Source organism: Trachymyrmex cornetzi, unplaced genomic scaffold (assembly GCF_001594075.2).
Source record: "Trachymyrmex cornetzi isolate Tcor2-1 unplaced genomic scaffold, Tcor1.1 scaffold382, whole genome shotgun sequence".
NCBI lineage: Eukaryota > Metazoa > Arthropoda > Insecta > Hymenoptera > Formicidae > Trachymyrmex > Trachymyrmex cornetzi.
The window spans coordinates 55,326-67,540 of NW_017298555.1; the positions used below are offsets into that span (position 1 = coordinate 55,326).

The 12,215-nt window shown below is 30.9% G+C and overlaps 2 protein-coding genes across 2 annotated transcripts in view; both read right to left on the reverse strand.

Moving 5' to 3' along the window:
- Positions 1–6,318, reverse strand: part of LOC108763769 (malonyl-CoA decarboxylase, mitochondrial) — a 16,693-nt gene extending 10,375 nt beyond the window's left edge. Inside the window, 9 exon segments of the mRNA XM_018511633.1 lie at positions 3,870–3,975; positions 4,100–4,312; positions 4,391–4,526; positions 4,649–4,788; positions 4,909–5,062; positions 5,167–5,319; positions 5,460–5,600; positions 5,771–5,911; positions 5,994–6,318. Coding sequence (XP_018367135.1) covers positions 3,870–3,975; positions 4,100–4,312; positions 4,391–4,526; positions 4,649–4,788; positions 4,909–5,062; positions 5,167–5,319; positions 5,460–5,600; positions 5,771–5,911; positions 5,994–6,200 — 1,391 coding nt within the window. The 5' untranslated portion in view covers positions 6,201–6,318.
- A 3,124-nt stretch (positions 6,319–9,442) lies between these two features.
- LOC108763761 (uncharacterized) lies at positions 9,443–11,531 on the reverse strand. The gene is made up of 3 exons (XM_018511622.1): positions 11,456–11,531; positions 11,047–11,373; positions 9,443–10,752 (listed from the first exon to the last, which is right to left on the reverse strand). The coding sequence occupies exons 1-3, from the start codon at positions 11,529–11,531 to the stop codon at positions 9,443–9,445; spliced, it is 1,713 nt and encodes a 570-aa protein (XP_018367124.1).
- Between the last annotated feature and the right edge of the window lie 684 nt (positions 11,532–12,215).

Genomic DNA, 12,215 nt, shown 5'->3' on the forward strand with positions numbered 1-12,215 from the left:
TAAAGGATGATTGGAAAGAAAATTTAGAAATCTCCCTGAATGAGTAGGTTTCTTATATAAGTAAAAAATTATCTTATTATTTATTATTCTTATTGTTATATCCAAAAAATTCACATCATCATTTTCTTCTAATGTAAAATTAATTCGATTGTGTTGAGAGTTAAAAAATTCTAAAGTTTGATTAATGTTTTCTTTGGGCAATGCTAATAAAATATCATCTACGTATCTGTAGTATATAGATATATCAATGTCAATAGTAGCATGAATCTTGCTTTCAATATCTTCCATAACCAAATCAGAAATAATAGGCGACAAAGGAGAACCCATAAGCATGCCGAATGTCTGTTTAAAATATTTTTTCTCAAATTGGAAATAAATTAAGTTTAAAATCAATTTAATAGAATTAATAAAATCATTAAGTGGTATTGTTGTATGATTCACAATTAAATCCCATCTTTTCACTATTTCTTCAATAGCTAATTCTATAGGAATGTTAGTATACATTGATTCAACGTCAAATGAAACTAATTTAAAATCTAGATTTAAAGGTCTGCCATTAAGTTTAGCAACTAAATCAAAACTATTTTTTATAAACTCAAATTTTGATTTCTTTAAGCTATTGTCAATAGTAGTTTTTAGGTAGTTAGCCAATGGAAAAGTGGGACTATTAATACAACTTACAATTAATCTAAGTGGAAAATTAGTTTTATGGATCTTCGGCAGCCCATAGACTCTAGGAAGAACTCCATCAGTAACCAACAATCTTTTATATAGATTTTCATCAATGTATTTTTTATTTTTTAGATTGATTAACAGACTCCTAGTATCATTAGTTAATTTATTTAGTAGATCTTTATTTAATGATGAATATGTGCTATTGTCACAAAGTAAATTGTTCATTTTTTCTTTGTATTCATTATAATTCAATATTATTATGGTATTACCTTTATCTGCTCGAGTTATGAGAATGTCTAGATTATCTTTGATAAATTCTTTAACTAACATTGATTTTCCTTTCAAATTATTAATATCATGTAATTTGTAATTAGTGTGTAAATTTTTTAAAATAGAAATAGTATCATTCCTGATAACATTTTTTACAGGTTCTTCTAATTTAGCAATATTATTTTCAGTATTTTTTATAAATTCTATGGCTGTCTTTTCATTGTTATATTTATTATCCGGTAAATTAAATTTATGTCCAAGTTGTAAAATTGATTTAACATTATCTGGAATAACAGTATTTGTAGTATTTATAATCCATTCTTCATTTATTTGGTTCATATTATAATTAGATTTAAAATTATCCGAATCAATATTAATACAAAATGAGTTATCAGAGTTATCAGTAAGGCTATTTGTCAAAGAAATATTTTTAATTTTTTGCGGTTGACTTCCAATGAAATCATTTCCATTGTGAGGGGAATCAAGTTCAATTTTATAATTAATCGAATTGATTGTTTTTTTATATTTGATTTTTAAATTATTAATTTTTTTATTAATTCTAATATTTTCTGGTATCCACATTCTATTAAAATAATATTCTTGATGTTTAAAAAATGAACAACTTAAGTTGAAGGGAAGTATCTTTTCTATTTTTCTACAAGTTCTGAAAAGATTGCATCTATTGTGATTTAATTGACAGTAAGAGTCTTTCAATTCTAATTTAATTAATTTTCTGGTGCAAATCAATTTAATTCTATTCATTTTAAATGTAAAAGATTGTTGATGTAATACAATATTATTTTTTAATAACCCTTGTAAATGAATTGGAATTAAATTTTCTCTTAAGCATACTTTTAAAAAATGTATTTCGATTCTTAGTTTTAAATTGATTTGCAACTATTAAATAAATTACATATATTCATACCATAAAATAATTTAATAAATTTAAAAAAATTTAACGGATAACACATGTTTATGTTCCTGTATATAACAAAATTGTCCTCAATACGTGGCTAATAAATAAACAATAAAAACGGTTGAGCATATTCCTGTTATTTCGTAATTGCTTATATCTTTATAATTTTATATATTGTGTTTATTTATACTGAAAATGGCCACATTCAGGGCCGAAACGTTTATACTTTGATTAATTGTAACTGACATAATTATTGTAATTCTTTTAATTCTATATACGAATATATTAATGATATTTCACTAACAAGATCTAGTGTATGGCATATGCGCAACCGTTTTTATTGTTTATTTATTAGCCACGTATTGAGGACAATTTTGTAATAATACGGTACTAATTTCATGATTTATTAGTTTTGTAGACATGTATATACGTTTAAAACTTAATACTCGATTTTTATTTAAAACTGTGATTTTAATGTTATCATCCGGATTTGACTATCAATAGAGGATGATAACTGCAGAGAAAAAATTGTAATTTTTCGAAAATATTTAAGATATAACATTAAAAATATGCATACTTATTTATACAGCATTTCTATAATAAAAAAATCCCGAATTTAATAATTTAATGTATTATCGAAATATTTATGTTAATAATCATGAATTGTTATTAATTGTCAATAACGTCATTGTTCTTCAATTATCCCCGACCCCCCCGGACCTCATTAATAGTCATGAAAATTTGCCCAAGGCTGACGGTCTTTAATAGTATCTTATTAGTGGTATCGCTAAATGGTACGATATCGAATGAGTATTGCAAAGGTTCGTGAAATCTCTACATTAACATTTATATATTGCGGTATTCTTAAATTAAGTCCGATTTAATTGATGAGGAGTAATCTTAATTGCAAATTCGATACAACGTCATTTATATCAGTAAAAAGGAATTTTGAAATATGTTTTGATATTTATTTGGATAATTTAATTAATATTGATTTTATTTATAAATTTATATTTATTTATTAAAACATATTCCAAAAATCCTTTTTACTAATTTGTAATTGACATTACTCCTCATCAATTAAATCGGACTCAATCGATTTAAGAATACCGTAGTAAATGTTAATATAGAGATTTCACGAACCTTTGCAGTACCTCATTTGGTATCGTGCTGTTTAGCGATATCCATCAAAGCATTCGCGCGGCCGGCTGCTTAGTTGTGCTATTCCTGACGGCGCGAATTTCATACCCCGTGATTGGACATCTTCTAGGGCTTATCGTTTAAGAACTATTGATATCATATTTTGCTATTGACACGTTCGACTCACTTTTTCATGAGGAATATGTATGTGCCGGCCCGTGTGAGTGGTCTAGATCAACCTGTATATATCCATATACAGGGTGTCCGGAAAATCGCCTTCAATACTTCGGGAAATGATTCGGGATCCAAAAAGAAGGAAAAAAGATTAAATATAAGTACGGAAATACATCGTTTCGAGCTATAACCACTTTTATGTTAAAAAAAATTGTAATTTATTTTCATAATCACAATCATAATATATTTCACAGTGTTTTAACATAAATAACTACATTTCAGACTATTTTGGCATTATCCAGAATGCACGTGAAAGCATAGTCCGTTTGGCATCCCTCTTTTTTTATTTAAAAATTTTTTTACTTTACTAAAGGGATGCCAAGTGGACTACGCCTCCACGTGGTGCATCCTGGGTAATGCAAAATAGTTCAAAATATACTTATATTAAAACACAATTAAATAAATTATGATTGTGATGATGAAAAATTACAATTTTTTAACATAAAAATAGTTATACCTCGGAAACGACTTATTTCCAGAGCTATGTTTATATAGCTTTTTTTCCTTCTTTTTTTCCCGAATCACTTCCCGAAGTATTGCGGGCGATTTTCTGGATACCCTGTATATACATATATAAAATATATACATACATACGTATACACACATCATTGAGTCGATTTTTTCATATATATACCTATAGTTAACCATTATGCCGCAACTATTTGCCACTCCGCGTGGTGAAGGATCAGCCATCCAATTTATTCGCCACATCACAGCTCCGTTGCGTAAATGGAAGTTAGCTGCATAAAACAATATACAAAATATACAGAAGATATTTATCTTGCAATACTCGTCTCGCTCTTTAGAAATACTTCTACATTCACAAATTGATTATGAAAGAAAAAAAAGCAATACGGAACATACCAACTGTATTTAAAGCATAGCCACGTCTTTTTTCTTTATACAAGTACCACGCACATGCTCGAAGTAATGGTCCTTTTAAAAATTCTGACAGTTGCTTGTCCTCTGTCCATAGCGATGTGTCCAAGATTTTTTTTAAGGTTGATATCAAATTTTTTGTTTGCAAAATATCTTTTGCAATTTGATATTCTTGTGTGGTAAATATAAATGCCATGTCTATGCAACAAATATATATATATATATATATATAAATATATATAATTTCTATTTATTTTTTTTCAAGCCTGCATTTACCTTGTTTCAATTTATCAAATAACCAAGTCTTAAAATTTGGTATCGGTGATAAGCTAGATAATTGTTGTATAGCTGGAAATTCAGTCGTGATCTCGTTAGCTACTTCTTTTATCAAATAATTACCGAGTTCAATCCCCTGTGTAAAAATATCTTTTTCTAGCCATACATATTTTTTATAACAGAGTTGTAGTATAATTTATGTTAACCTGAACTTGGAAAGTATAATTAACATTTTTATTACTACTATAAATCAACTACCTGTAATCCTTTCTGAGTAGATACTATAGAATAAAATATTGCTGCTTTTATTTTTGATTTGTCTTCCTCTAAAAAAGTTATATATTTCTTTGCACTTCCCAAAATTCTAATTTCAGCTTCTTCAATACCTTTTATACTATCTGTAAAATGATACATGGGAATATTTAAAAAATTTACTAATTACTCTTCTCTTTCTTTTCTATACAAAACAAATTCTGTTCGGAAAATTATGAAAGCAAATTTCTTTGCATTTGAATAACCTGGTATAACATCACATAATGCTGTATGCAACACAACAATAGGTTCTCTTGGCATGGATGGATGTGTAAATATGTAACATCTTCTATATGGTCCAACCCTGCGTTTCAAGTCCAACCAATTTCTCATAGGATGTATAGCTTCGTAATCAGAGACCTTTAGATTTGCGAGTGAAGAAGGAGCACGAGAAATCAGTCAGAAATATAGAAATTGAAAATAGATATAATCATGGAAATAAAATATATCAGAACTATAATTACTTTCTGCAATATATCGCATGCACTTTCCCAAGTTATTCGTTCCATATGTAAGAAACCAACGGAAAACCAGAGTAAAAGCAAGTCTCGTAAAGTATGATTTAGTTGCTGTACTATTATGCTTTGCTCTGCATCTTTTACTTCTGATATTAGTTGCTGAGAAAAGTAAAAATAATATAATCAGATAGATATAACAATAATTTAACCCTGATAATATATGCTCCTATAATAAATGTCATTTAACAATAAGATTTGTATTACAAGCATCCATATATAGATTCCTTTATTTTGCTTACCAGAACATCAGTTCTCAGGTCAACCAAGAATTTGACGCCATGCTGTAATCTTCCTATAATAATAAATAACCAATGATAAGCTGGTGTGAGAATATCCTTTAAAGCTCTCTCATGGACAATCATCTGTCGTTCATTTTCAGGCTATAACAGAACGAGACTACAGATACTTTGTATAAATGCAACATATTTAATACATACATATTTCCAATAACAGTGGTGATATGAAAATAAAAGTTGATACATTTGGAATATATGTTCATACGATACAATTTGATTAAAGCATTGCATATAACTCACACAAAACAGTGTACCTCAGTGCAGACCAATCTCTTGGCCACTTGACATATATCGTTGTGTTGTACAGCATACCGTGAAGCTAACGTACGTAAAATCCATTGGCGATTATCTTTATTGCTTTCAGTATAGCTGACGCATAGTGCATGTGCCTTGTTCTGCAAATATACTTTCAGATATACAATTTCTGCAAAGTAAAAGGGAGACGGTGCTTTATTGCAGTTGAGAAATACTTGTAACCTCTATGATCCAATTGCTGATCTTGGTATCCTTAAAGTTAAAAATTTCCTGCAGTTGTTCGTCCACGTATAATGTGCAATTTGCTTCGGCACGTAAAGCGGAGGATGATGTTCCATTATATTCGCGTTTGACATTGTGCTTCAACGTGTTAACGAGTCTGCAGCGATAAACAATTGGTAGAAGATCAAAGGGAAGCTTTCTTAACATATCGTAATCAATTATAACGAGATGAACTAGAACAAAAACTTTATTTTCAATAGGTGTCACGTCCTAAAACATTCGTCAACTGATATGATATGATTATTGACTTGTCAGATTTTTTTTCTTTCTTCTTCAACCTAAAGCCTATCGCACATGAAATGCATAACAGAGCATAAACATAACATAAGACCGCTGGACCAATGAGCATCCACCATTAAGTCGCCATATTGATTTACATAAGATGTTCATTGGTCGAGCGGTCTTATGTTATGTTTATGCTCTATTGTGCATTTCATGTGCGATAGGCCTAATGGCCGCAGCACACACTCTTGCATAACGCATAATGCATAGTGCATAAGAGAATCAACCAATCGAAATTCTTCTTTATTATGGAATGAGAGGAAAGGAAAGCTTCTGATTAGTTGATTCGCTTATGCACTATGCGTTATGTGTTATGCAAAAGTCTGTGCTGTGACCATAAAGCGGGGAGCACAGACTCTTGCATAACGCATAACACATGAGGCATAAGAAATTGAACCAACCAGAGTTCTCTATGGAAGGGAAAGAAACGGAGAACTTCGATTGATACATATTCTTATGCATTAGTCCGGATCTACAATAGCGTTTTAAGCTTTAAGCCATAAGAAATTGGCGAATCACAATCGCTTATTCTTCTCGGATTCGATTGTAATTGCTCAATTTCTTATGGCTTAAAACACCTATTGTAGATCCGGACTTACGTGTTATGCGTTATGCAAGAGTCTGTGCTCCCCTTTAAACACAAGACGTCGAAAAATCCGTAAGTCCGGATCTACAATAGGTGTTTTATACCTTATGCCGTAAGAAACTGACCAATTACAGTCGAATCCGAGAAGAATAAGCGACTGTGATTCGCCCATTTCTTATGGCTTAGGGCTTAAAACCCTATTGTAGATCCGGGGATAACCCCGGATCTACAATAGGGTTTCCCATAAGAAATGGACGAATCATAATCGATTATTCTCTCCGAATTTGTCTGCCATTGGTCAATTTCTTACGGCTTAAGACTTAAAACACCTATTGTAGATCCGAACTAAGGGTATATCCACACAACTTGCATAACCGCATAAACATATACATAAAGAAAATTATCCAATTGCAGTTCTCTTTTAAAGTCGTACATAAAATGTGATTGGATAATTTTCTTTATGCATACGTTTATGCGGCTATGCAAGTTTGTGTGAATATACCTTAAAGATGAACTTTATATGCTATGCAGACATCTTAAGTAGCACGAATACGAAGAATGCTCTCATGCTAGCCTGTTCTAATGCTAGATTCACACTGCGATTTGCGTCGTACAACGCTCCGCAATCAATCAGAAAACAGTATTCCGATGATATGAAGCAAAATCCATCGGAATCCTGTTTTCTGATTGGTTGCAGAGCGTTGTACGACGAAAATCGGATGCAGTGTGAATCCAGCATAACCTCGAAACGTGTGATAGATAAGTACGTTTAGACTCCCAGATAGGAATATGACGTATTTGTCATTATTTACAAAATTATATAATATAATGATATTGTATAATTATATAATATTTTATTTTCAATTGAGACATTCCAAATAGTACAAACTTATATACAAGCTTGTGCTGTTGCTACACGTTACGCTATGCGTTATGCGTTATGCCTTATGCATTACGCAAAAGTCTGTGTCGCGGCTTTAAGTTTGTTTCTGTTGATTGTCCATATTTTTGTGTCTTAATGAATTTAAATGTTGTTTAAGTGCATTAATCCCATCATGTTTTACAGTAAAACGTATGTTACATATTATGTATTTTGCATATTCTTTGTTATATTTTGTAAGCCATGATTTGAAATTTTCATCCTTTAGCCAATTATCATTAAAAGAGCAGAAATGTTTTAATTTTTTCTTTGGAGTTAGCTGATTCGTTTTTAATAAGTTTCAACAAATTGTTTAATAATTGTTCCTGTAACAAATTATTTAATAATTACTTATATGAAAGAATGTATGACTTTTATGAACCAGAAAGCAAAAGTGCCGTAATCACATTAGAGATTGAGATTGATCGGGATTTGACCAATTAAAGCAAAATTTATACTAAACTTGATTAATTAGTTTCTTTTTCTTCTGATTGGTTAAATTCCAATCCAATCTCAATCTTAAGGGGATTCTGGACTGAAAATTGCCGGTAATTTTGCAGTTTGATTTGAATCTCCGAATTTACTTAACGGAATCAAAAATCCTTTTACAGGATTAAAATAGATGCAAAATTCTATCGTGGTAGTATATATTAGTACAAAAATCGGAAGAAAAGTTAAAAACTTACATTTGTTCAACACGTAGAGCTGTCAACTGATATCGATATTTCCTTAATTATAGCTCGTATGGACCTAATGATAGTCTACCACTCACCGCAAAACGTCCACAAACAACACTGAGTTTACAGAACTGAGATTGAAAGCTTAGAAAAAAAGATCCACATTAAATTGCAATTCACGTAAATTTGTTCGTCAACAAAGACTCGGGCTGAGAAACAAACCAGGAATTGTGTGTAATAGTAGTTGCTCGATTTTCTCGGAGATGGCGTTGCACTCAGAACAGGGCCCAGCTGATCTGTGAAGGACGGGCGCTCTCTCTCACTGTCTCGCTCGCTTTCGCGCAGCGGCGAAGTCGGCCGACTCGCTGCGCAGTGTTGCCAGATGCCTTTATCGACTTCCCCCTAAAACAGTCTCGGATTCTCCCTAAATCTCCCTGAGGAGTACTGAAAAAAACCCTAGATTTCTCCCTAAATGTTATTCCGTTTATTTATAGACGTTTTTCAATAAATTTTTATTATAAACGTTTTCTGTTTATTTATAAACGATGAGTTTAAGCTAAAAACAATAGATCATTTACACGACAGCAATGAGGTGAATAAAAAATTATCAAATATTATGTTCAAAATAAAATAATTGAACATTAAAAATTTCTATTTAATTTAATAATTTTACATATTAATGTATAATATAGAGAAGGGAATAAGAAATATTTAAATCTATTTTTAGAAGGTAAACATTTCAAGCTAATATTATATGACGTATTTGTTAAATTTAAATTAGTAATAAACACAGATAATAAATTAAATACACAATACATAAACAATGTACATATATACATATATTACATTGCTTTAATCGCTTATACAGTTATGCACACGGTATATAATTTTAAAGAGGAATACGTTACATCACAAAAAAAGAAATTTATGCCGTAAATTTTTCAATCATATCAAAATAATCTAGAGCATCTAAAGCTTCGTTATCGATTTGTCCTCCGTAAACTGTCTCACTTACAAATTTTTGTAACATTTGTCTTGATGGTTGAAAGTCTCTGCATGTATTCGGCAATAAAAATCGCACTCTGAGGATTGCATCTAATGTTCTAATGATTAGTCTATTTCGCAGCTTATCTTTGATAATATTCATTATTGAAAATGCTCTCTCGACTTCAGCGTTAGAAAATGGCAGACAGAGAAGCGCGAGAACTAATTTTGAGACGTGTCCAAAACGCTTTTCACCGGCAGCATCTGTTTCATTATTTACTTTAGCCCAATAATCTTCTGAATTATTTGTATTTACTTCGAAACGATGCAGAGAATTCCACTCTTTAACGGTAGATTCAATGTCCAAACAAATTTCTTTAAAACTAACAACTATATCTATAATGTCATTTCTTGATTTATTCATTGCATTTTCTGAAGTGAAATAACTAAGTTTTTCTAAAATTTGCAAATTTTCCGGAATTCGCTTTTGTAATTGTTTGACTAATTCGATATAAAATGCTTTGCACCTTTCTTTAATGTCTTTCAAATTTTGAGGATTAATCTTTGAAGAAAATTCATTAAAATAATATCCATAATCCACACAATCTACAAACATGAGATAATCTTGAAAGTTATAATTAGTCAAATCTTGATGTTTTACCTTTTCCAACTGACTAGGCACAACGATTTTTTGTAAAATTAAATATAACAGATGATTAAGATCTTTGAACAGTTTAAGTGGTTCTATTTCATTAGACTGAAAAAGTTTATTTATGTTGGTAATATCTTTTAAAGCATCACGTAGAAATATCAAATAAATCTTATTTTCATCATTTTTATACATGTTGTATAATTCCTCAGCAACATATCCTTCACTGCATCGATTGGAATTTTTAGCCATTTCAAAATGTAGTTTCAGTTCGTCCCATTGATCAATAATGGTTTTAATGGCTTCTATACGAGCGAGCCACCGAGTTCCTGATAATTTAGCAATTTTTTTCGGCATATTCTGATTTATAGTTTCATATATTTTCCTATATTCGATAATTCTTTTTGTACTATGCGAAAACCAAGTGTGACTCTTTTTAACTAAGTAATCTAAATTTCTTGGTAAAACATCACAAGACTTTTCAGCGGTCAGATGAAGTGAGTGACAAACACATTTTATAACCACTAAATGAGGAATTATACGTTTTAATCTAGATGCTACCGAGTCATTTTTGCCAACCATACTGTTCGTTCCATCGACCCCTATACCAATTAAATGTTTTATATTTAAACCATCATTTTGAAGATGATTTATCAATAAGTTGGTTATACTTTCAGCGGTTCCAGATTCTAATTGAATTAATTTATAAAATGTTGTGCGAATTTTCTTTAAAGTTAAGCTAAAAAATCGAATCATAGTACACAAGACTTTTGTGTTATCTATCGCTGTACTTTCGTCAATAATTAACGAATAATAAGATTCTCCCAAGTCATCAAGCATTTCTTTAAATAAACAAGGGGAAATGACATTTACAATCAACCCTGTACATTTTGTACGGTGAATCTTAATATTTGTAAGTACATGAGAAGTCGCGTCCAAATCTTTTATAATTTTGCCCAAATCATCAATAGCATTTATTGAACAATGCTCAGCTATAAAGGCAGCTATTTTTAACTCAGCTATTTTTCGACGATCATTAATATGTGGTGTTGTAAAATTTTCAATTTTATGGAGTTGCAAGCATTCCTTATCATTCTTCGCATTTTGAATGTGCTTTTTGGTGCAGCTATGCGTTTTCAACGATTTTCGATGTGCTAAAATATCGATATTACAAAAAGCACAGCGTGCTTTCGTATTGTCCCCAATACAGGGTTTCAACCAACCTAGAAGATTCATTAATAAATTATAATTTGTATTTCTAAAATTAACTTTGCCAAATTAAATAACAAAATAAATTCTTCACACCTTTGAATTCGATTTCATTTTCCCAAGTTTTTACGTACTTTTGTATGTACTGCTTTTGATTAGTTGTTTGTGGCATATTGTCAAATTTTAATAGTAAAAAGTAACGACAGTTAGAGATTGGCACACTTTACACGAGCGTCTACATTTATAGACATTATAAAGTTTATCTACTGTAAAAAGATATATTACGTAGGCTCAATCTCAGCAAACTATTCCAGCGAACATTATAACATACCTTATTTTTATACAAATGCAGTAGCCAACTTGTCTAGTTTATTTTGTAGTGTTATATTGAAAATAGCTGACACTCTGATGAGGATGAGAAGTTGTATATACATCCGCATTACTACATGGCGAGTTTCAAAATATACGTAGGCAAGCATCAACGGCAATACAATTAATACAATTATGCAATGCACGCACAAATGCAAACTTTCGTAAATTCTGTGTCTTTTTTTCGACCAGAACGCGCGTAACGCTACTCGGCCACTACGCGAGTCAAGTACGGCCACCAAGAATGGAAATGTAGGCTGCAAGGCACGAAACATCGCAGCCAACCAGCGCCATGGAAAACAAATTTCTTTACAGTAATCAGAAACCCTAAACATATTCACTAAATATTTTGTCTCCCTAAATTTCTCCCCAAAACTACAAAATAACCCTAAACGTTCTCCCTAAACATTTTGTCTCCCTAAATTTCTCCCCAAGCCTAAAAAATAACCCTAAATCTAGGGAGAAAATCCACGATCTGGCAACACTG

Excerpts from the sequence above, each read along its gene's own strand:
- LOC108763761 (XM_018511622.1), bottom strand. The coding sequence starts at position 11,531 with ATGCCACAAACAACTAATCAAAAGCAGTACATACAAAAGTACGTAAAA. Across the intron at positions 11,374-11,455 it reads AAATGAAATCGAATTCAAAG|GTTGGTTGAAACCCTGTATT; the intron begins GTGTGAAGAATT and ends TGAATCTTCTAG. Across the intron at positions 10,753-11,046 it reads TACAAATATTAAGATTCACC|GGGTCGATGGAACGAACAGT; the intron begins GTACAAAATGTA and ends TAATTGGTATAG.